This window comes from Pelobates fuscus, chromosome 5 (genome assembly GCF_036172605.1).
Source record: "Pelobates fuscus isolate aPelFus1 chromosome 5, aPelFus1.pri, whole genome shotgun sequence".
NCBI classification, from domain to species: domain Eukaryota; kingdom Metazoa; phylum Chordata; class Amphibia; order Anura; family Pelobatidae; genus Pelobates; species Pelobates fuscus.
Window position 1 is genome coordinate 29,593,616 of NC_086321.1, and position 26,167 is coordinate 29,619,782.

The window sequence follows — 26,167 nt, forward strand, 5'->3', positions numbered from 1 at the left end:
CAATTTACTTTTCAGGAAAATAGCATGATATATTTAATATAAATGGGCACAAATGCAAAACTAACTTTAAATATGTAAAGCCGTCTTTTGTAATAACTACTGTAGCTCGTTATTTAAATTATTTTCATGTCTATATTCATGGCATCATATTTAAACTTAATGTATATACCTTTGAATATGGTGTATAATGTTTTTTGTTTCTTATTTGCTCATATTTTTTTTTGAGCCTTCTGAGACAGTGTAATTAAAAGTGAAATAAAACTATAGGCTTAATTGGATGTAGAGATGTACCTAGTTTATTTGGCACTCAGGGTGTGTGTTACCACCCCTAAAATGTAAATTTATTTTGTGTGTCGCTCTACCCCCTTTTGTGTCTCCAGGGTCAGCCCAAAGCATTGTGCTGCCTGGGTCCAAACATGAAATGCTGTCCCCACTCCAACAAAACCACACCAACCAAAACACGCCCATGTTCATTATGTTATGCAGCGTGTGTAGTGGATGCAGTGTGTGTATTATGTGCAGTTTGTGTATTTGTGTAGTGGAAGCAGTGTGTGCATTGCATTGTGTGTGTATAATGGATGCTGAGTGTTTGTGTGGATAGTGGATGCAGTGTGTGTATAGTGGATGTAGTGTGTATAGTGGGTGTAGTGGATGGAGTGTATGGTGGATGTAGTGTGTGTGTATGGTGGATGGAGTGTGTATAGTAGACGTAGTGTGTGTGCAGTGGATGCAGTGTGTGTTTGTAGTGGATGCAGTGTTTGTGTGTATAATGAATGCAGTGACTGTGTCAGTGCAGTGCGTGCAATGTGTGTTTGTGGTGATAAGTAAATTTGAGTTATTTTAACTTATTCCCCCCTCTCTGCACTTATCACCCCCCCCCCCCTGCTCTTATTCCCCCTCCCTGCCTCTCACCTGTGGGCAGAGAGGGATACATGAATCCATGGTGGTCCAGTGGAGCAGGAGGACAGTGAAGAGGGAGCCCTGAAAGTGATCTTACATCCCCAGCAGCAGCAGGTACTCTTCTCACGCGAGCCACAAGGTTTACCATGGGTTGCAATGTCAACGCTCCGCGCGGCACACAATGCATGCCGAACCCGTGGTAACGCTCTCACTGCTCGCGAGAAAGGAATACCTGCTGCTGCTAGGGATTGTAAGAATACTCTCAGGACTCCCTCCCATTATGCACACCAGCAGGGCCCTGAAAAGCACATACATGTAGCAGTACTCGCTATATATATATATATATATATATATGTGCAAATACGTGGCCTGGGCCCTGCTTCAGATTTCTTAAAGGTACAGGGAGTGCCGCCGGGAGCCATTGCCCCACTGAGGCCAATGGACGGGCCGGCCCTGATGCTTCACCATGCCTCCCTCACCCCTTGATTGCCTTAACCTCCTTTACTCCTTGAGTGTCTCTTAACCCCCACCTACCAATATTGTAGTGTGCTACAATGTCTCACTGTAGAGGAAGCAAGCAGCATGTACAGAGAGGTGGACATATAGTATTCAGTACCCTCCCTGAGCAGCATGTACAGAATGGCCATGGAGGGGATCCCCCTCTTAATACACTGTTGATTGAAAGCTGAGTGAGAAAGCATCAATCAGTCTCCTTCATTTATCCCCAGCTGTGAAACAATACGGCTATTGGTCTATGCTCAATATGTGAGCACCACAAGCTTTCCCCCCCGTCTGTCTCCTCCTATCCTTCTACTATTCTGTCTCTCCAGGGTCTCCACTGGCCTTGTCAGATTGCCATTCCTGGGGTCCACAATGTTTGGAGTATCTTTGTTTTGGAGTTTATGACTTCATACTGCATTTTAGGTTTATCACATTGTTACAAAGCTGCTGTACTGAGGCCCTGGTGTACAGTATATGTCTAGCAGGATTTTTAGGCTAAGATAAAGTAAAAAGTGCACATTTCAACTCTAGTTTAATACCATCTATTGTCTATATTTAGGGTCTGTAAGAAGATCTTCATAGAAATGGAATCAAACACATCAGAAGCAGCAGCTGGAGACCCCCTGCACTGGCTTACTGTAATTAAACCGAATTTCTTCCCTCCTTCCGCTGGGTGAGTGTTTGTTATAGAACGATGTAAACGTTTTTACTAGTAGAATGCTGTAATAATACAATTTAATTAGTATTTCATTATTATACACTCCAGGTTAGAATTCACTCCCCTTTTCTGTTCTTTGAAGATTTGCAGTTTCTCAATAACTGCAATAATTACTATTGCAGGGGTAAGGGACCTGGCAACATGCACCCAGACCACTTCAATGAGCTGCAATGGTCTAGGTGTTTATAGTGTCCCTTTAACTATTAAAGTTCCTCTGCCAGGCCTGAACCTCCCAATGGGCCTATCTGTCCACTTACCTTTATGAAAAGTTACGTATTTATTTCAAATGTTTTATCCATTCATAAGAGTCTGATCATGGCTTCATTCTGTATGTAACATTGCTCAAGGAACTCTTGGTTTTCATGATAAATCTACAGCAGAATGTTTCTTGTTACGTCTCACATTTGCCTGTTGGAAGTGGGAGTCACAAAATGATGTTATGGTACAATGAATGTTTCCATGCTTTGACAAAAAGCAATACATCTAGCAGGGCTTAAAATGTCAAATGTCCTAGCCAATCTTTAAAAGTTGCCCCCCCACTGCAAGCCTGCAGAGTCTATGACACACTCGCTTGAGGTGAATTCGACATGCCAGGGCCTAACTTGCACTGACCAATGGCCACTGATGAGTGGAAATTTTAGACCTTACATTTAGCATTAGGCAGAGAATAAAATCAGGGTATTTTTTTTGCCATTTATTTGTTTTCCAGTGTCCCTAAAATGAAAGTTTAGGCTAAATTCGTGGTTTACAGTAATTATTTGCTGCACACATCATGAGTATAATGCAATAGCTGGACTTTGTGCTGACAAATTAAAGATTCATTTGGATAAAGGGACTTTTTCTGATACTTGGATCTGGGATGTAATACAGTTCATAGACAATCATAAAGAAACGCACAGTAACATCGTATAGGACTAATCATTTAGTTTATAGGAAACATTCTAACATTAACTGTACATCTTCACATAAGACCAACTTGATTCACACCTATAAATATCACTTTTCCTAGTTGCATCTGCTGTGAAAGGGTAAGTTAGATGATTAGCTTTTTCATTTCAGTTTGATAGTTGATTTAGTAAAAAATGATGGGCAAACTCCATTTGATGTGTTTTCCGTCCCTGTTTATGTGACTTGTCTTTCTCACATAGAGCTATGTTCGTTATGAAGCAGCATATGCCTCTCCATATGCCTGACACTGAGCTGCTTCATGCATCTATTGGTGGTAGTTTTGTGGCCAAGACTTTTCTGTAGCACGTACTTGTTCCACTTTGAGTGAATCATCTTTATTGCACCGGGTATTTCAATCTGCATCTAATTTAAGAGCCAAGAATTTGTATATATTGCAACTTGATCATTCTCCATCTGGTCCTAGGGAAAAAAAATGAACTATATTTGTAACATAATATTCCATAAATGACTTTTTATTAATTATTTTTATATAGATGCCAATAAAAAGCATCATGTTTCTTTGCAAAGTGTTGCATAACACACAACGTCACTCTGAGCTACTGAATTTATTTTGTGTAGTCTCCATGTGGTGAGAGTCCCCAAGAGAAAAAAGTTATACAAACTCTAAAAAATTTTTGTAATCATCACTTCATAGAGATGGCTTTTATGTCGTTTAATAGGTGTTTAATGGAAACAATAACTACTTTTTTTAGCGTACAATATGTATTACACATTTTTGGGACTGTTTAACCATTTTTATATTAGACAGATATACAATTTTACTGTAGGATTATTTTGTTATTGGATGGTCTTGTTATTGGATGGTGGTCACTGGATGTCTTGGTATTGCATGGTGGTCGGAGGATGTGTTGTTATTGGAGGGTGGTTGGTGGATGTCTTGGTAGTTTCATGGTGGTTAGTGGATGTCTGTTAGTTTCATGGTGGTTAGTGGATGTCTGGTAGTTGCATGGTGGTTAGTGGATGTCTGGTAGTTTCATGGTGGTTAGTGAATGTCTGTTAGTTTCATGGTGGTTGTTGGATGTCTGGTAGTTGCATGGTGGTTGGTGGATATCTTGGTAGTTGCATGGTGGTTAGTGGATGTCTGGTAGTTGCATGGTGGTTGATGGATGTCTTGGTATTTTCATGGTGATTGTTGGATGTCTGATAGTTGCATGGTGGTTAGTGGATGTCTGTTAGTTTCATGGTGGTTGGTGGATATCTTGGTAGTTGCATGGTGGTTGGTGGATATATTGGTAGTTGCATGGTGGTTAGTGGATGTCTGGTAGTTGCATGGTGGTTGATGGATGTCTTGGTAGTTGCATGGTGGTTAGTGGATGTCTGGTAGTTGCATGGTGGTTGATGGATGTCTGTTAGTTGCATGGTGGTTGGTGGATATCTTGGTAGTTGCATGGTGGTTGGTGGATATATTGGTAGTTGCATGGTGGTTAGTGGATGTCTGGTAGTTGCATGGTGGTTGGTGGATATATTGGTAGTTGCATGGTGGTTAGTGGATGTCTGATAGTTGCATGGTGGTTAGTGGATGTCTGGTAGTTGCATGGTGGTTAGTGGATGTCTGACAGTTGCATGGTGGTTAGTGGATGTCTGGTAGTTGCATGGTGGTTAGTGGATGTCTGATAGTTGCATGGTGGTTAGTGGATGTCTGGTAGTTGCATGGTGGTTGGTGGATATCTTGGTAGTTGCATGGTGGTTGGTGGATATCTTGGTAGTTTCATGTTGGTTAGTGGATGTCTGGTAGTTGCATGGTGGTTGATGGATGTCTTGGTATGTTCATTGTGATTGTTGGATGTCTGATAGTTGCATGGTGGTTAGTGGATGTCTGTTAGTTTCATGGTGGTTGGTGGATGTCTTGGTAGTTGCATGTTGGTTAGTGGATGTCTGGTAGTTGCATGGTGCTTGCTGGCTGTGCAGGGGATACATGGCATTTGCATGGCGCTAGGGTTCACAAATATTCTTTATTATATGATATTACATTAGGTTTTGTCAATCCCCCACAAATCTTTTATATAATGACTTGAGACAGATTGCTTAGACCAAAATGTCACTGATGTTACTGTATTATTATTTATAATGTGTGACAGAGAAGAGTGATCAATGCAGAACTAAGACACAGATCACCTGATTCTCTGTTAAGTCTATAGTTATATATGCAGTCCCAGCGGCTGCAGTGAACCCCAACCTCTAGTATTAATGGGTCCAACTACACCCCTTGTCACCGACGTATTGCTTTGAAAGTGATTGTGCAAACCAATGTTTTTAAGCTGCTGTCCTCCATCTTTGTATTGAAATCCCTGTAGATGTTGGCTGGCTGATGGTACTGGGGTTTTAAATCCAAAAACAGCTCAAGGGGCTGCTATGCCAGTCTTGTCTTAGGACAAGAACATGCACGGTTATACAAAATGGATGAGTGAAGTTACTTTGTGTCAGTAACATATCTGGCAGCCTACCAAATGTTAATTTGCTTTTAGCTACTTGAGATTAAATGTAATTCCTTCCCTGAGCAGTTTTAAAGTAAGCAAGCATGAAAGCATTTTCCGAGTAATCTGGGAGGAATTGACATTTAAATGAGTTAGCATTACATCTGCACTTTAAGGCTATTCATTTCATAGATAAATTAACTACATTATTCTGTCTTTATCTTCCGTTTTGAAAGAACTCCATCAGCAGGAAAAATGGCAGTCCAGGGTCAGCTGAAACTACTCTTATCCCAACCATGCTGTAATTGGAACTTGCTTTTGGAAACACTGCTGCATCCTGATTGTCTCATTGCAAGAACTTTGCTGACTTACTCAAGTAAGTATTTTTTTAGCCAACCTTCTTTTTAACTATAGTTTCCTAAATAAATACGTAACTTTTTTACAGTCACCAAAAGTATCCTGGCAGCATTTCAACCCATGTGTGCCGCTGTCAAGCCTCAAATAATAGGCAGGGATCACATGTACGTTTCACCATGATTATTTTTTTAGACTTGGTGTATTCTAATCTTGATATCAGGTATTCTTCTCACCTTTCTGGAATTTTTAGGAGTTTTCATCATTAGCCGTCAACATCTTGCATTGTAATAATTACAACTTACCAAGCATACAATGCAGTGAGTAAGGAGACATATCCATTAAACAGTGGGTCCCAAAAGAGTGTGGTATGCTTAGCAGACTTATATATATATATATTTTAGGCCATATTTCAAAATGAGAAATCGTAACGTGCTCTTAGTGGTGAAATTGTTTTCTAAATAATTTTTGATTGTATCATTAAAATACAAGACATCACAAGATCCCCGATATGTCTCTGTTAGGTAAGAAAGTGAGGTTTCTAAATGATGAGAGTCTTTGCTTGTTTTAATAGATTATTATACTGAGGTAGGAAAGCCAGCTACCAAAATGCTTTAGTAACATAGAATGAACAGTGATCTATTGATTATATCGTTTCATTAATCAACATATACAGTAGTACTTTCTGACACCTTTTTCAGACCAAAATTATAAAAGTTGCTGGTCAGTTTAGTAACATTTTTCAGGAGCAAAATGTAGCCTCAAAGATAATTCACCCCCGGCCTGTAAAGAGCAATATACAAATTGGTGTATCAAAATAGAAAGAGAATGGGAGGAAAATACAGAGAGCAGAAAAAGGAACCTCTAAATTCTACACCTAGTGAGACCAGACGTAACGTCTCAATAGGCGAAAGCCACCAGTAAAATTTAGTAAGATCTACGTAGTTTGCTTGCAGGAACCAGGAAGTGACTGAGCTCTCTCAGCCAATCTGTCGCTATTCCATTGTTGGCAGAGGTTTGTGGGATATGTATTTAAATGTAAGCCAGAAGATGAAATAAGCAAGTCTATACAGGCCATAGCACTGCTTCTCTTATCATACTGAATAGTATTGCTTCTTTTGAGGAATTAGACAATTTGCAGCTCTCATGTGTGATGTGTATTTGCAATACTCACAGAAAGCTATGAGAGAGACCATATTGTTGTGTACAGTCATTTGTCATGTGCTTTCACAGAGGTCCAAGCTCAGTGTTTGCTATAACTGCGATAGATTGTATCAACTTAATGCTTCCAGCCAACAAATGAGCGTCGCAATGCAGGACTTTACGGGGAAGCTCAGATCATTGAGATTAATCTCAGCCAATGCAATCTTTTCATATTGCGCATACACGGCAAAGTGCCATGCTGTGTTAATCAGAGACAGCATGGTAATGCGTTCAGCTGCCAGTTAAAAATGGGGCATGGCACCCAGACCTCTTTATTGAGATGAGGTGGTCTGGGTGCGTATAGTGTCCCATTAAGGTTTTATTTATGAGGCATTATTACGGTTTATGTGTAGTAAAGACATTGTGCTATTGCCCATGTCCAATCTGCATATCTTTCACTTATATAATTGGCAGTCAATCACAGTGGTACATAACTTGTCCTTAAAGCAATATAAAGCACATGCCTTTTTCGTCCTCAATATTCCTCTATGAGGATGTAACATTTAGAATAATCAGGGCGACGTCATGGAAGGTAGATCAAGCAGTTACAGAAAAGCAATCTCGGTGCTGGAAAAAAATGGCAGCAATACCCTTCATTCCAGTTTTGATTTTAGAATGGGGGGGCTGAATCGAATAGAACATTATGGTCATAGTAATACAGGTATGCTATAGCTTTCTGTTAACAAAGGAGCAACATAATATGTAATATATACACTGTGTGCAGAATTATTAGGCAAATGAGTATTTTGACCACATCATCCTCTTTATGCATGTTGTCTTACTCCAAGCTGTATAGGCTCAAAAGCCTACTACCAATTAAGCATATTAGGTGATGTGCATCTCTGTAATGAGAAGGGGTGTGGTCTAATGACATCAACACCCTATATCAGGTGTGCATAATTATTAGGCAACTTCCTTTCCTTTGGCAAAATGGGTCAAAAGAAGGACTTGACAGGCTCAGAAAAGTCAAAAATAGTGAGATATCTTGCAGAGGGATGCAGCACTCTTAAAATTGCAAAGCTTCTGAAGCGTGATCATCGAACAATCAAGCGTTTCATTCAAAATAGTCAACAGGGTCGCAAGAAGCGTGTGGAGAAACCAAGGCGCAAAATAACTGCCCATGAACTGAGAAAAGTCAAGCGTGCAGCTGCCAAGATGCCACTTGCCACCAGTTTGGCCATATTTCAGAGCTGCAACATCACTGGAGTGCTCAAAAGCACAAGGTGTGCAATACTCAGAGACATGGCCAAGGTAAGAAAGGCTGAAAGACGACCACCACTGAACAAGACACACAAGCTGAAACGTCAAGACTGGGCCAAGAAATATCTCAAGACTGATTTTTCTAAGGTTTTATGGACTGATGAAATGAGAGTGAGTCTTGATGGGCCAGATGGATGGATTGGTAAAGGGCAGAGAGCTCCAGTCCAACTCAGACGCCAGCAAGGTGGAGGTGGAGTACTGGTTTGGGCTGGTATCATCAAAGATGAGCTTGTGGGGCCTTTTCGGGTTGAGGATGGAGTCAAGCTCAACTCCCAGTTTCTGGAAGACACCTTCTTCAAGCAGTGGTACAGGAAGAAGTCTGCATCCTTCAAGAAAAACATGATTTTCATGCAGGACAATGCTCCATCACACGCGTCCAAGTACTCCACAGCGTGGCTGGCAAGAAAGGGTATAAAAGAAGAAAATCTAATGACATGGCCTCTTTGTTCACCTGATCTGAACCCCATTGAGAACCTGTGGTCCATCATCAAATGTGAGATTTACAAGGAGGGAAAACAGTACACCTCTCTGAACAGTGTCTGGGAGGCTGTGGTTGCTGCTGCACGCAATGTTGATGGTGAACAGATCAAAACACTGACAGAATCCATGGATGGCAGGCTTTTGAGTGTCCTTGCAAAGAAAGGTGGCTATATTGGTCACTGATTTGTTTTTGTTATGTTTTTGAATGTAAGAAATGTATATTTGTGAATGTTGAGATGTTATATTGGTTTCACTGGTAAAAATAAATAATTGAAATGGGTATATATTTGTTTTTTGTTAAGTTGCCTAATAATTATGCACAGTAATAGTCACCTGCACACACAGATATCCCCCTAAAATAGCTAAAACTAAAAACAAACTAAAAACTACTTCCAAAAATATTCAGCTTTGATATTAATGAGTTGTTTGGGTTCATTGAGAACATGGTTGTTGTTCAATAATAAAATTAATCCTCAAAAATATAACTTGCCTAATAATTCTGCACTCCCTGTATATATATATATACACACAAACTTATAAATGATAAAGACAAACACATCCATACCAGGAGTATGTTAAAAACAAAGTACAGATAGTTTATTTTCATTTATAGCAGTATTCAACGCTTAACATGACATTTACAACCCATTGTGTCGACTGTTGTGACATTACCTATGTAGATGATGTCATCAACTTCATTAGTCCCAAATGAGAAGCTGTCTTTGTTTTCTGAATGATTCACACAAGTTGCTGACATTTGATTGAGCAGACTTTATCAATACTACAGCCTTGACTTTCCATAGCACTTTATTGTCCGAAGGCAAGTTGCCTGAGCTCCATGATTTATCACACCTGTATTTTTATTTATTTATTTATTATTGCTATTTATAAAGCGCACACAGATTCCGCAGCGCTGTACAATTAGTTGAGAAACGTACAATATACACATACAAATACAAGGGGTAAGAGAGCCCTGCCCGTAAGCTGATATCTAGCCATTGGAGCTCTTTTATACAAAGTGCTTGGCTAGATGGCCCGTGAGCTTACAATCTAAAGGAAACCATGGGGATTTGAGACAAGAGGTAGCAGGGGAAGTTCGGAGGTGATGGCTGAAAGAGTTAACAGAGAGAAGCTATTGGTAAGATGTTAGGGGAATGAAGAGGTAATTGGGTGAGAATCTCAAGCAGCTGGGGGAGCATGCTATATCTTTAAGGGGAGCCTGGGTGGGCGGGAGGAGGGGAGGGTGGGTGGGAAGTGGGGAGGAAAAATGCAGTCTTCACTGAGTTGATTGTGAAGTAAGGCCTGAGGAATAGGGATGGAACAGTCATATGAAGGTATTTACGACTGGGGAGGGGAAAAGGAGAGTGTGGGGGGGGGGGAGGGGAAAAGGAGAGTGGGGGGGGGAGGGGGCAGAGTAGGCATGTGTTATAGACTATTGAAAAGTTTAGCAACCAAATTCTATCACCCAAAATATTAATAACTGTCTACATGAAATATTGGTCGGAATCATTAAATGACAGTGGTACACACTGCATGCACATAACATTACAGTGGCAAACTACAGGTATAAATTGTAACAACTCTATAGTAACATATGGGAATATTGTAAAGTTCATATTTGCAGATAAAATAACACTGTTGTGTTAATTAAACCAGAGAGTGAGGGAACTTTTGACATTACTTGGCAAAGCTGGTGACTGGATTTTAAAGTATCCAAGGATGTGTGCACAGACGCAGAAGTCCTTACAGATCCAGACCACCACGAATCCTTCAGCTTATTATACGTTCCAATCTGCAAGGAATTTTAGCACTAAGCACACAAGAGAAACATATAACCATCACGTTTAACAGCCTCATTGAGGAAAAAAAGGCAATGTGAGCAAGGTATAACGAGAAAATCAGCAACAGGTCAGGCTTGCTAACTTGCCTGGGATAAATAGTTCCATTTGACCATGATTCACTTCCCATATGCTCAAAAGGTCTTTACATCTTTCCTAATGTTGGTTTGTGGCATCCCCTAACCACTGATCGCGAAGGAAACGTCAAAACAAGTATATTTTGAAGATCCCATTTTAACACATTTTATTCTAGCACAATGTACAGATTAAACATTTTTAATTAACCTAAATAACTTTACTTGACAGGTTTACTTTATTTCAGCAACTTTATCTTAAGAATGTCCTTTGTACATTGTGCAAAATATATTTGCACTTCTCGTGGTAAAATTACTTAATGTTTATGAATATCTACAATACATACCTATCAAGTGTCTCCGTTTAGGAGGGGAAGTCCCTGTTTGGGTTCAAAATCCCTCTGTCCCTCTTTTCCTAATGTCCCTCTTTTCAAGGAGCTCAATATGGTTAGTTTGTCTAGCATAGTTCCACAGCAATAAAACTCACAATTATGTGCCTTAAAACTACAATAAATGTGTTTAGAAATTAGTCTGTGTAAACAGCATACATTGATTTAGTTCTACATTACATTTTGATTGCAAACCACTAGCCAGTCCTCATACGCTGTTTGGTTGCTGCATCATAAGTCTACAATGACAGTCACAGCTCTCCATATATTTTCTGTTACTAACACCTCAACGAGTTTGTGCATTTCTTTCATGTATTGCATTAGTTGGTTTAGCAGCAATAAGTCATCATTTACCATCGTTGCATGCATGTTTTCAACCCACCTTCCCATCGTCCTTATCCATAGACCTTATCATTCTGCTTTTCATCTGTGTCAATACAGATTGTCGGGAAGCCACAGTACTGTTAAGACCAGAGTAGCTACAAAGGCAGATCCCTAGCTGTCTGCAGGTCACATAATGCTTTGGCAGTCTTAAAAGGATATCTCTATAAATACATCTCTAAGTAAAGGTTTTATTTTCTTTTTTATAGGCAACATATTAGCTCCCTAGCCTGTTACACATAAAGTAATTTGATCCTGTCATTATAAAGTGCTCTAACATTTGTCAGAAATACAACATTACTTGAGATTCCGCCTTGCCTCATATTCAGAGCTACACTCCATTCACTTACCTATTCAAATACCTGTCATCTTCAACAAAGACTGACAAATGTTTGATCAAGATCACATTACTACCCTAGTGCTCTGTTGTATTGAATTCTGCTAGCTGTTTTAATTATCACAGGGCTGAGATGACAGAAAGCATAAATCTATTGACTGGCCAGGTCCTTGAGAAGCAGTTGGATATGTGCTTTGAAATGACATTGTGTACTTAAACTTGAAGAACACAGAAGTGCCCTCTGAAAATTGATACTCTCCCTTCAGGGAAGCCTTTCTGCTTTTAGTATATCATGTGCGTTTTTTTCATTAAAGGCCAGAAATGTGTTCATATGGTAACTGTATTACCAGAAACCTAAAATAATAAAGCAGGCAAAAGTTCACGTTGGAGTCCATGAGGAGAGCACGAATCCTGGGGTTGTAATATAAGCATTCACTCTACAAACCCTTAGCGGGCCACGCATGACATTATTAAACAACTTACTATCATTTATATTTTTACCCACCAAGTGTTCTTTGGGAGAGACAGCCCGGATGTGGAACCTAAATCCCTCTGTATCTCTTTTCTATCCTAATTTTTCTCATTTCTAAGAGTTCAGAATTTTTGTGGTGTTTGAGCAAATAATAGATCTTGACAGGAGTAAAACTTACTGTATAGTAAATGTCTTCAGAAATATGTTTGTATAATAAAAACCCTTTTGTTGTGTTCTAACAATTCAATTATGTGTAGATTGATATTTAATACTCTGCAATACAGAGCTGCCAAATTTAGAAGACAGCAGAGCCGATCCTGGGCGTGTAATCCCAGGCGCTCTGTAGATAGAGGGGCATCGGCAGGAAAGCTACGCCCATCCTGCTAGGCTCCGCCACTGTTGTGTGGTGCTTTGCGGCAGAGCTGGGAGGCAAAGATTTTGACATCTCCTGGCATTAGGAATAGGATGATGCTGACAAGATATTTGAGGACAAAATAGCACTGGCAAGCTGTTTGGAAAGAAAAACGGCACTGATTAGTCAATGTGTGACAAAAGATGGCATTGATTAGCTGGTTTGGGACAAAGATGGCACTGATTAGGCAGTTTGAGACAAGGATAGCACTAATAAGCTATTGGGACACAAAGATGGTACTGATAAGCTATTTGGTCACACAGATGGCAGTGGTAAGAGATTTGGGCAACAATATGGCACTGGTAAGCTATTTTGTAAACATATGGCACAGATTAGCTATTTTAAGACAAATATGGCACTGGGTAGCTGTGTGGGTAAAAAGATGGCACGGATTACTTTTTGAGACAAAGATGGGAAGCTGTATGGGGACAGAGATGACACAGGGAACAACATTACCACTGATAAGCTTTTGGATGCAAAGCTGGCACTTACCTGGTGAAGTTGGGGAAATCAAGGAGGTGGAGTAGTTTCCATAGAAAATGGGTGTGGTTAGACGTGTTATGTTTGTAAAGGGGAGGAGTTAGCAATAGACTATGCCCACATGGGGCGCCAAACATATTCTTGCAGCCAGGCGTCAATGAGGGCAGCATATTTGTGGCCACTACTTGTATGAGTCTGTGGAGACGGCATCACAGCCACATAGCCACTCCTAAATGGACATGCCATGACAGCTTGCATGAATGCCAGAATTACAGGCTACCCAGCAGGGAAGCCAACCAAGACTGGTCATATGCTGAGCGCTGCTATAACATGAATTATTCGCACTGCACTTTCTATATGCTGTCCCAACACTGGGCGACAGAGCCTGTCTGTTGGGTGATCTGAAAAACCAATAGAAAACCAGGTGTCACACAAGTAGGTCATGTGACTGCCTGTCTGGGAATAGTGAGTGCTATGTTTATACCTCCAGCCACATGCCAGACCAGAAGTTTTCCTATTTCAACATTTTAAATATTTGGAGATGAGTCAGTCTGGCTAATGTCTTTATTCATAATCTAAGTCATTTGGAGTGCTAATGGCCGACTATCCCTGCTGACTATGCTTAACCCATTTAAGACCAATAACCTGACAATATTGTCATGATAGCAAGAGTTTTCCATAGCCCTCGTCCTGAAGGAGTATAAAAATGTATAAAATTACCAAAACAAAACTTCTAAAACCTAAACACCCATCTCTTTTTAGGATTTTATTAAACATTTCAGTTTTGTTTTTTCTTGTAGTCACTGAAAGACTGGAAGCCAGTGATGATGACTTATTGCTGGAAAGACAGAGCAATGAAGAACAAAATTTAACAGAAGCAATCTTGACGGTATTCTCCTGCTGTAGCCTATCACCTAAATCTTTTACTATCCTCCTGGAAAAACACATGGATCAAGAAAATCTTTGGGATTTCTTGTGCGTCCGAAAAGGTATGGAATAAAAAAAGTGTTTTTTTTTTCTTCTTTTGATATATAACAAAATCATTCTTGTTAGTCAGTGCCATAGCTCTGGAGTTATGCAATACTTCAAAATAGTAATTAAGGGGACACCCAAACAAAAAAAACTACATCTCTTCCTTCCTATTTGAACATGCATACCTCCACCCGAATACCTCTTTAGAGACCTCTTTACAGACCAGCTTTCTTTCTGAAGGCTGTGCAGTGTGTGCCCATGCAAAAGTGCACACGAACATATGCACACATGCATGAGACATAGCTTAAGCCTCTGATAGGCTATTTACCCACGAACAGACTGTGCCTGGGAAAAAAGGGTAGGGCTTGCAAAGGCTGCAGGTCATAAGGATTGTAGTTTAAATGCATGCATTTATTAATTAGGGGTATATCTACTAAATAGTGATTGTAACGGCACCCCGGGCATAAAAGGGGTTAAAAGCTGTTTAGTAGATATTCCCTTCCAGATACACAGGCAGCTACTGAAGACACCAAATCTCCCAAACAGGAAACCATGCGAATGCTCCAAACTCCCGAACCGGAACCATACGAATGCTTCGAACAGCCGAACAGGAAACACCAAATGAATGGTTTACACTCCTAGCAGTCGAACTGGAACAGCATACAATAAATCCTACCAAGAACAAGATAAGGCTCCGTGTTGAGGGTCGAGCAGTGATCTGTTTAATCTGGGCTACCTGCCTGGTATTTATGCAGGTCTTCCACCAGGTGGACACTCCCATAGGGGACCTGGTGGAAGACTGAGACACAAATTGTACCCTGACCAATAGAAACAGTTTAACAGTAAACACTCCCACATGCACATTGTAATCCCTCGTCTCTATCCTGGAGATAATTGGGAAGTAACTCAATTATCTCCAAGGATAGGGCTAAACTCCATTACACATATGGCAGAAAAAAAATACATAAAAATATACAATGTTCCAACTATTGCATAAAACATATACATTCAACATATCCCCATATAGCTTAGATCTGAGCGCACATTATTACCGAATGGCGCTCAGATCACATACATACAGTTCAATCACCATGGAGCCAAAGTCTTTCACATAGTCTTTCGTTATACGAATAGGCTCCATGGCATAGCTATCTGGGGTAACACTGTTCATACATTAAAATACCGAATGGACCGGCGTTCGGATAAATGACTAATTGCAGGAGAAGGAAGGTCGGCGGCTCAGCGGTGTTCATGAATATACTGTCCGTTTTCAGTTCCATGGTTTTGTAGCTGAACACAGCTGGCCGTTCGGCAGTTTAAGATGGCCGCTGCCACGTGTTCGGCTAAACGAACAACGGCCACCCAGCGTTCATCAATTAAGCTGCGGTTAACCGCAGCTTCTGGGTGGTAAATTACTGGCACACTCAATACCCAGGTGGTCCGGTCATTCGTCTGTTTGTTCGGTAGATTCAATCTACCGAACGCCCGGGCAGAAAGGCACAAACAAGCCTTTCTGCAGGGGAAAATCAAGCTTTTTAACATAGGGCCATAGTCCAGGGGAAGCAGATGGGCAACCAGGCTTCTCCAGAACATAGTGGCGAGGTTGGTTTCGCCACAGTGATTTTTAAAAAAAATAGTGTGGAGTGGTCCTATATTTACACTGATCATCCACAACATTTAAACCACTTGCCTAATATTGTGAAGGTCCCCAAAAAAGCTCTGATGCATTGAGACATGGACTCCACAAGATCTCTGAAACCAAGAAATTAGCAGCAGATCATTTAAAGTGGCTCTGTCACCTCAATCTTACCTTTCTCCTATTATTTCCTCTTCTCCTCCTCTTTCAGAATCTGTTCTCTTTTATTCATTTCCGATCTATTTCGTTTTAAAACTTAAGACAAACTCAGGAGTACTTCCTCTTGTGTATCCCTATGCTCGCCAATTTAGACAAAGGATGGAAACTTTTTGTTAGGTTGACAAAGGAAGTGGAACTTGATTTAAGCTCCACCCTTTTTTCACAATTGTCAAACATAGGAAAAAAATACATAAGACAAAGTAGTCCTGACTTTGTCTTTTGTTTTAAAGCGAACTAGATCAAAAATAAAGAAAAGAGAAACAGATTCTGAAAAAGGAAGAGAAGAGGAAACAACAGGAGAAAGGGGAGAGAGCCACTTTAAGTTGTGAGGTGGGATCTCCATGGATCTGAATTGTTGTTCCAGCACATCCCACAGATGCTCAATCAGATTAAAATCTGGGGAATGTGGAGGCCAAGGCAACACCTTGAACTCTTTGTTTTGTTCCTCAAACCATTCTTCTACAATTTTTGCATTGTTGAAGGGTGCATTACCTGCTGAAAGAGGCCTCTGCCATCGGGGAACACCATTGCCATGAAGGGATGTACGTGGTCTGCAACAGTCTCTAGATAGGTGGTGGGTCTCAAAGTAGCATCCACATGAATACCAGGACCCAAGAATATGAAATGTAATTTGCCTGCATTAAAGAGACACTCTAAGCACTAAAACAACTTTAGTTTAATTAAGTGGTGCATAGATCAGCTTCCTGTGGTCTCACTGATCAATTCGCTATCATTTAAGAGTTAAATAACTTTGTTTATACATCTCTAGTCACTGTCACCTACACAGTCTCCTTACACACTCCCTGTATGGAGAGATCTAACCTCCTTTATTGCACTTTATATATTTTTTTCTCCTGGTCTGTTAATTGCCTGCAAGAGCCTCTTGTGTGATTAATGTGCAAACAGAGCAAGAGATAACAACTTTTAAAGTAAACACAGTAATCTGATTGAACATTAAACCATTTTTTCATGCAGGATGTGTCAGTCACAGTCAGTGGAGGTGTGGCTAGGGCTGCATAAACAGAACCAAAAGTGACAATTCCTAAATGGCACAGTCAGGGCCGGCCTTAGGGGTGTGCGAGCTGTACGGCCGCACAGGGCGCCGTGGAGCAGGGGGCGCTCTGCGGCCGACACAGCTCACACATGGCCGGCCGAAATAAAAAAAATAAAAAAATTGCGGCGGGGGCGGAGCTAAAAGCGCCGGAAAACTGCTGCAGGGGAAGCAGGAAGGAGTCCCCGCTTCCCCCAACAACCAGAATACAGGAGCTGCACTGCCTGTCAGAGGTAACTATGTGACTGTCTGCTTGTGTGTGTGTGTGTGTCTGTGTGTTTGACTGTCTGCCTGTGTGTGTGTGTGACTGTCTGTCTGTCTGTCTGTTTGTGACTGTGTGTGTGTGTGTGTGACTGTCTGTGTGTGTGACTGTCTGTGTGTGTGTGACTGTGTGTGTGTGTGTGTGTGTGTGTGTGACTGTCTGCCTGTGTGTGTGGCTGTTTGCCTGTGTGTGTGTGTGTGACTGTCTGTGTGTGTGTGACTGTCTGTGTGTGGCTGTCTGCCTATTTGTGCGTGACTGTCTGTGTGTGTGACTGTCTGCCTGTGTGTGACTGTCTGTGTGACTGTCTATGTGTGTGTGTGTGTGACTGCCTGTGTGTGTGACTGTGTGTGTTACTGTCTGCCTGTGTGTGGGGCTGTTTGCCTGTGTGTGTGTGTGTGTGTGTGTGACTGCCTGTGTGTGTGTGACTGTCTGTGTGTGGCTGTCTGCCTGTGTGTGTGTGGCTGTCTGCCAGTGTGTGTGTGTCACTGTCTGTGTGTGTGTGACTGTCTGTGTGTGTGACTTTCTGTGTGTGTGACTGTCTGCATGTGTGTGTGTGTGTGTCTGTCTGCCTCTGTGTGTTTGGCTGTCTGCCTGTGTGTTTGTGTGTGGCTGTCTGTCTGCCTCTGTGTGTTTGGCTGTCTGCCTGTGTGTGACTGACTGGGCAGACTAGATGGACCTAATGGTTCTTATCTGCCGTCACATTCTATGTATGTGTTTGTGTGTGGATGTCTGTGTGTGACTGCCTGCGTGTGTTTGTGTGTGTGCGTGTGTATGGCTGTCTGCCTGTGTGTGTGTGTGACAGGGTGTGTGGGAAGGGGGATGGAGGAGGGGAAGGAGTGGGGGAGGGGGGAACAGGAAGGAGGGGTGCTGTGAAGATTTTTCGCACAGGGCGCCCAAAGGCCTAAGGCCGGCCCTGGGCACAGAATTGAGCAGAGAGACAGCCGGGACATGATCTATACACTTAAACTGCTTCATTAAGCTAAAGTTATTTTGGTGACTAGAGTGTCCATTTAAGGAGAGTAGTTTGGGTGTGTTTAGGATCTTAGGGAGAAGTTGTCCAGTTTTGCTTTGGTTCTCACCCTCAGGTGTATTTGAAATCTAGCAATGCCCCTGTGATTCAGAATATCTTCAACAAATTTGGAAAATGTTTTTGCATGTATAAGTTTATACTAGACATGTGCACCAGTGACATTTTCATTTTGTACGAATGAATTCATACTAAATAAAAATTTAATTTGTCCATAGCGAAATTCGTCCGTAAATCATTTTGTTTGAGGCCGAAATTCGGTAAAAAAATAATTTATTTTCATCCATAAGGATGAAAATACCACTGCGCATGCGTAAAAAAAAAAGGCACAGAGGGAGCCGGCAGCGCTACCAGCTCCCTCCTTGTAATAAATAATATTAAGTGCTACCCCTGCCCCCCTGGCATTAAAACTATGACCCACATATTAATAAAAGGGAGGTTAAATCCTCCCACATGCCCCTACTCGTGGCATGTCGCCTACAAAGCGAGCAGCCAGTGGCTGCACGCTGTCATTTAAAACTACTAGTGACTGGGTAGCTATTGCTGCCCAAGCGCTAGTGCCGTTCCCCCATGGTGGGGAACCCAAATAACAAAAATGGGGGGGGGGCATAATGCCCCTCTGCATTATGACCTGTGACCCGCGGGTGGGGGCTATTAATATAAACGGTGTCCACCCCAGGCCCCCATGCCCGGTGGGTGGGGACCTTAATTAAATAAATAATGGGGGGGATCTAATGTCCCTCCCAGGTCCCCACACATGAGCGGTGGTTGGGGACCTAATTAAACAAAGGGGGGACCTAATGTCCCCCCTATTTCCCCACCCATGATCGGCGGGTGGGGACCTTAATGAAATAAATTAATGTGGGGGGGGGACCTAATGTCCACTCAGGTCCCCACCCATGAGCGGTGGATGGGGACCTAAGTAACAAAAGGGGGGGCCTATTGTCTACCAAACCGGCCCCATGAGCGGCAGGTTGGGGCTAAATATAAAAAATACTCCTCCCCCCACAAGTTACTAAGGGTCCGCAAACCCCTAGTCACCCCTTCTTCCCAATAAAATTAAATCCTACCTACCTGCTCACCCTAAAAATAGTGAGGGGGGGGGACAAAAAAAAAGAACCTTACACCCTGTAAAATAAAATTTTATACTTCTTTCTTCTTTTCTTTCTTCAGCCCCAAAAAAGGGCAAATAAAAATCCATAATTGTCCCGTCACAACTGTTAAAATAAAATAGATCGCAAAAAAAAAATGCTGACGCCCCCAAAAATAATCCATATTCACCCAGCGAGGGCACCACGCAGACTGAGCTCCGCATGGCGGGAAAAGGCTTATAGAGCCTTCCCGCGCCCTGCAATTTGACTTAGAGCACTCTGATTGATTGATTCCAAGCCAACCAATCAGAGTGCTCTGACAGGTAAATGAAGAGATTGACAGGTAAATCTCTACATTTACCTGTCACAGCACTCTGATTGGTTGGCTTGGAATCCAACCAGAGTGTTCTGAGTCATTTTACACAGCGTGGGAAAGTTCTTTGGAACTACAGGCTGTGTAAAATGACTCAAAGCACTCTGATAGGTCCCCCCCATTGATACTTAGGGCCCGCACCCGCCGCTCATCGGGGGGGGCAGGGAGGGACAATAGGTCCCCCCCCCCGATTGATACTTTGGGCCCCCACCCACCGCTCCCGTATTGTCAATTAGATCCCCCACCCGCCGCTCATAGGTGTGGGCTGCGGGGGGGAGGTCAATAGGTGTCCCGTCCCCCCCATTGTCTGGGTCCCCAAATGCCGCTTATGGTTGGGGACCTTGGGGGTCTAATTATTTAATTAGGGTCCCCACCCGCCGCTCATGGGTGTGGACCAGGGGAGGACATTAGGTGTCCCCACCTTTATTTAATTATTTAAGATCCCCACCCTCCGGTTATGGGTGGGGAACTGAGAGGGACACTAAGTCCCTCCGTTTATATTAATAGTCCCTCCGTTTATATTAATAGCCCCTGGGTGGAGGTGCAGGGGGGGCACTATGTCCCCCCCCCCTTTTTGTTATTTAGGTTCCCCACCCTGGGGGAACGGCACTAGCAACTGGGCAGCAATAGCTACCCAGTCACTATTAGTTTTTAAATTACACTGAGCAAGCACTGTCTGCTCACTGTTTAGGCAACATGCCCCTATGCGATTTAACCTCCCTTTTATTATTAATATGGAGGCTATAGTGGTCCCCATAGGTTTTAATGCATGGGGGGGGGGTCGAATTTAATATTATTTATTACAAGGAGGGAGCTGGTAGTGCTGCCAGCTACCTCTTTGCTTTTTTTTTTTTTTTGCGCATGAGTAGTGGTATTTTCGTCAAACACAGGTTAAGTCTCCTTGCAGCCCTGCACTGGTTAGGTGTCAGGCTGCAGGGAGAACCAGCAGTTTTTGTTTCTCCTCCATGCTGTGGGGGTTAGTTCCTAGACATGTGCAATTTGTTTCGTTCAATTCAGACATTCGGACGCTTCCGAGCATGTCCAGAATGGGTAGTGCAGGTATAGTACATGTGAGCATGTCCAGATTGAGTAGTGCAGGTGTGGTACACGTGAATATGTCCAGAATGGGTAGTGCAGGTGTGGTACACGTGAACATGTCCAGAATGGACAGTGTAGGTGTGGTACACGTGAGCATGTCCAGAATGGGCAGTGTAGGTGTGGTACATGTGAGCGTGTCCAGAATGGGTAGTGCAGGTGTGGTACATGTGAGCGTGTCCAGAATGGGTAGTGCAGGTGTGGTACATGTGAGCATGTCCAGAATGGGTAATGCAGGTGTGGTACATGTGAGCATGTCCAGAATGGGCAGTGCAGGTGTGGTACATGTGAGCGTGTCCAGAAATGGGCAGTGCAGGTGTGGTACATGTGAGCGTGTCCAGAATGGGTAGTGCAGGTGTGGTACATGTGAGCGTGTCCAGAATGGGTAGTGCAGGTGTGGTACATGTGAGCGTGTCCAGAATGGGTAGTGCAGGTGTGGTACATGTGAGCGTGTCCAGAATGGGTAGTGCAGGTGTGGTACATGTGAGCGTGTCCAGAATGGGTAGTGCAGGTGTGGTACATGTGAGTGTGTCCAGAAATGGATAGTGTATTTCACATTTTGCCTGTGAAGCAAACATTGGGAAGAATAAAATAGGGCTCAGAGTGTGGATCCCAGTTGAAATCTCCTCAACTTTGGTAGATGCATTTGAGAAATATTTAGATGTTTCATCACAACTGTGAGATCGGCTTTTGATAAATCATTTTATGTTTATGAATGTATTCCAGTCTTTGAAAGGATTGTGATCATGAGTGAGTGAGAATATCAGTTTAAATGACCAGCGCCTCCATCTGCATGCCACCAGTAGAGCTAGAAATGAGTTAATCCGACACGTTGAATTTGAAAAGCAGCAGATGTCAGATATGGGAAAATGTAAAAATGTACAACTTGGGTTTCCAGTGACTGAAGTATGAGAGTCGATGTGATGGAAGAGGGATCACACATCTAACACTGTCTCATTCTGAGACTCAGCTTCTGTAACCCAGATGGTATACAGTGTGTTAGCGCTGCAGCACTCTGCGTGCTGTTACATGTCTCGTCTTTCCGCAGCTCAAATTGGAAACATTTTACTAAAGGTGCATGTTGAACAGATAAAATTTTCTTTTAAACTTGTAGTAGACTCCGTCACATTTCAGTGTATGTCAGAGACTGCTAACCTTTGCTTCTCAAGTCATTGGTGGCCTAAGTCTTTAGATTTGTGACAATCCTGTGTCATGTTGGGAATTTGTCTATAATGGAAAATCACAAAGCTTAAAAATCACAAAGAGAATGGTTATTTGCAGAAGGGTGGAATAATAAAAACTAGAAGAATATTGTGTATACACATGTATACATATACACACACAAAGTGACTTAAAAGTACACGAATACTATGCGCCACAGAGACGTACAATTCCAATCTGCATGAGAGTAGTGAGCGTTACAGTCCTAGTCAGCAGCTGCTGCTATTAATTCAGGTCCTCTCTAATAATAATAAACTGGGTGATATGCAAACAGCAGCTGTTCCCCGGTGGTGTAACTCCCACCAATCTATGTTAGACAGGGTAAGAGGATCACACTGTCTCTTTATCCCGTCCCCTCTTCCAGCATTTAATTAACAGGAAAGGAACTAGATAATGGAGACAGCTGCAAATAACTCACACTGATCCTGCGTGCTTTCTGCAGATTAGGGCCCCCTCTCAGTACAGTGTCAGACACACCTTAGAGTACAGCATACTGTGCGCAGTGAGTTAATTCTCACTATCACACGGACATCAACTGTTTAGCAGATATACCCCCACCACTGCATGTCCAGTAGGTGTTAAGGGGAATTTCTTCCTGATATTTATTTAGTGGCCATAAATTGTCTTTTATTGCAAGCCAGCCACCACATAAATAGACCTTGGAGGCTGAATATAAGGACTGTGGAGGTGGATTGGAGGTTAAGATTTTGGGTAATATGGCTGGAGCTGTGGTTACCATGAAAATGTAATTATAACACATTGTTGGAATATTAAAGAGGTGGAGTGCAGGAGTTGTGTGTGAAAGGAGAAATGGCAAAGGACCATTTTGGTAATAGCAACTGTTACAGTGTATCAATGGAAACATGCTACCATGTCGCTAACAGACAAAGTTTGATTTTAAAGCGACTCTGTCATCTTCTGGGGTCTTTGTATATTTTGCAATGTATAGCACTGATGTCTATGGAGCTTCCCGCGAGACTGAATATATATATGGAGGATCCCACATGGTCCCTTTTTCCCCTTAGCTTTTTTGGGGGAGATATAGTGCTCTAAAGCTTGCTGTTCCATTGTCAAATTAAATTAAATTGGTGGATTTGTTCAAGGGTTACTCCATTCACCATGGTTTGAAGTGGCCATGGTGCCTGGGGTCTGTTTTACCTCCGGCAGCATCATTGGGGTGTCATCTGCCAGCTCGGAACTAGAGCTCCAAGCTGGCTAATATCAATTCTGTGCAACTTTCATTGAACAGACTTGCAATCATTGGCTGAGAAGAGTCAGCCGATGATCTCAGCCAATGAATGGTGCCAGCATTGGGTTTCTGGCTTCTGCTGCTCTGCATTAGACTGATGCACATCACCATTACAAGGTTTTTCACATAACCGGGGAACTGGGCCAGCATACTTGTGGCATGATAAGCACTACAACAGGTTGTGGTAGGTAATTATAAGAAGTTACCCTTTAAGAAAACAAAATCCAAAGACTCTGTGCTATAAAACTGAACAATGCTATTATATTACATTACATTTATAAAATATGTAAAATACAGTTGTGCTAAAAACTTTGCATAGCCTTGGAGAATTGGTAATATATGTACCATTTTTAAAGAAAACATGAGTGAGCAGGCAAAATACATTTCTTTTATTTCTTATGGGATTCAGATTTAACTGTAGGTAGAACAGAATGGTGCAATCATAAAACAAAACAATGACAGCGTGCTGTATTTTGTAATAGTGGTATATGAAGTCCCAAATTCTTGCAGGTGGTATAGCTGCCCATTCTTCGTGGCAAAATGCCCTCAGGTCTTTGGTCGTCTTGCATGAACCGCATGTTTGAGATCTCCCCAGAGTGGCTCGATGATATTACGGTCAGGAGACTGTGATGGCCACTCCAGAACCTTTTTCTGCTGTAACCACTGGAGGGTCAACTTTGCCTTGTGCTTAGTCATTGTCATGCTGGAAAGTCCAAGAGCGTCCCATGTGCAGCCTTCTTGCATAAGAATGCAAATTATCTGCCAGTATTTTCTGATAACATGCTGCATTCATATTTCCATCAATTTTCACAAGATTCCCCGTGACTTTAGAGCTCACACCCCCCCAAAACATCAGTGAGCCACCACCATGCTTCACAGTGGGGATGGTATTCTTTTCACTATAGCTATTGTTGACCCCTCTCCAAACAAAGTGCTTATGGTTGTGACTATAAAGCTCTATTTTGGTCTCGTCACTCCAAATTACAGTGTGCCAGAAGCTGTGAGGAGTGTCAAGGTGATGTCGGGCGTATTGTAACCGGGCTTTTTTGTGACATTGGCATAGTAAAGGCAACACGACCATTTTTATTCAAGTATCATCGTATTATGCTACTTGAAACAACACAGCAGCCTGTATACAGCAGCCTGTATTTCTCCTGAGGTTACCTGTGGGTTTTTCTTTGTATCCCGAACAATTCTTCTCTCAGTTTTGGCTGAAATCTTTCTTGGTCAACCACAGCAGCCTGTATACAGCAGCCTGTATTTCTCCTGAGGTTACCTGTGGGTTTTTCTTTGTATACCGAACAATTCTTCTCTCAGTTTTGGCTGAAATCTTTCTTGGTCTACCTGACCTTGGCTTGGTATCAAGAGATTCACAAATGTTCCACTTCTTAATAAGTGATTGAACAGTATTGACTAGCATTTTCAAGGCTTTGGACAACTTTTTTATATCCTTTTCCATCTTTATAAAGTTCCATTAGCTTATTATGCAAGTCTTTTGTGCTCCCCCTGGCTCAGTATCTAGCCTGCTCAGTGCATCCATATGAGAGCTAACAAATCCATTGACTATTTATACATGCTAATTGCAATTTAAAAAGCCACAGGTGTGGGAAATTAACATTTAATTGCCATTTTGACCTGTGTGGGTAACACTGTGTGTCTGTAACAAGGCCAAATAATCAAGGGTATGTAAACTTTTGATCAGAGCCAAACTTTTGATCAAGTCAAACAACTATGTGATAATAAATAATATGATCAATATCCTTCAATAAAATATTTTTTTTTGCATTATCAGTTATATTTTCAAAATTAATGCCCAAAGTTCACCATTTCTGGCATGGTATGCAAACATTTGAGCACCACAGTTTATAAATATTTGATATAGTCTATAGTTCTCTAATATTTCGTTTCTGTTCTTACTCTACCAGTGTAACAGAGGAGTATTAATCTTTTTTCCCCCAGTTCATTCATGCAGAAATCCTTTGCCCCAAGTGATCCGATACTTACGCAGAACCCTCATGAGATCCGTGGCAGGCACTGTGAAGCAGGTAACCTACCTCATTCTCTCCAACGAGCCAGTGGGTCATGAATCTTCTTCACATAAGTACAACGTTCCTGATCATTTAATGAAAGCCGTGCCAGAGAAGTGGAACTTCACACCGAGAGAAACCCTGCTAAAAAAGACTCACAAAAGTAAGTCATTTAATCATTTTCACCAAAGCCTTTAGCTTGAATTTAGTACTATAACATTCAATTTAATACAAAAAAAAACAACAATCAAATGTGGAATAAGTGAGCAAACAATACAGTAATATTATTGCATTGTGAAAATAAATCAAATATGAAAACCAAGAGATGAACACGTTTGTGTACAATATATATCAGACATCTGTCGTATTTGAGGACCTCCCTCAAGGCAGAATGGTATTGGTATAAAATGGCTGAGCCTCTGATTAACTCAGTTAAAGTAGTGGTATCCTGAAATCCTGACCTGTTATTGGTTCCTGAGCTCCAAATTGAAGAGCATATTCCTAGTGCCCTTTGCTGTAGGAGCATTCCCTATTTCTCCAGCTATTCTGGTTTTATTGATTGCTAGGAAACTAAATTTGATCAGTGCTTCACACGTGTCTGTCCTCACTCAGAGGGATGAAGGAGGAGTCAGGATAATTATGCTAACCCCTTAAGGACCAAACTTCTGGAATAAAAGGGAATCATGACATGTCACACATGTCATGTGTCCTTAAGGGGTTAAATAAGTTTTAGTTATAGTATAATAATTAAAGGGACACTCC

At 41.9% G+C, this 26,167-nt stretch overlaps 1 protein-coding gene across 1 annotated transcript in view; it reads left to right on the top strand.

Moving 5' to 3' along the window:
• KIAA0825 (KIAA0825 ortholog) overlaps window positions 1–26,167 on the top strand; it is a 391,566-nt gene that overhangs the window by 134,224 nt on the left and 231,175 nt on the right. Inside the window, exons 12-15 of the mRNA XM_063453688.1 lie at window positions 1,961–2,074; window positions 5,739–5,878; window positions 13,983–14,171; window positions 25,338–25,568. Of these exons, the coding sequence (XP_063309758.1) occupies window positions 1,961–2,074; window positions 5,739–5,878; window positions 13,983–14,171; window positions 25,338–25,568 (674 nt within the window). The remainder of the gene's footprint in view (window positions 1–1,960; window positions 2,075–5,738; window positions 5,879–13,982; window positions 14,172–25,337; window positions 25,569–26,167) is intronic.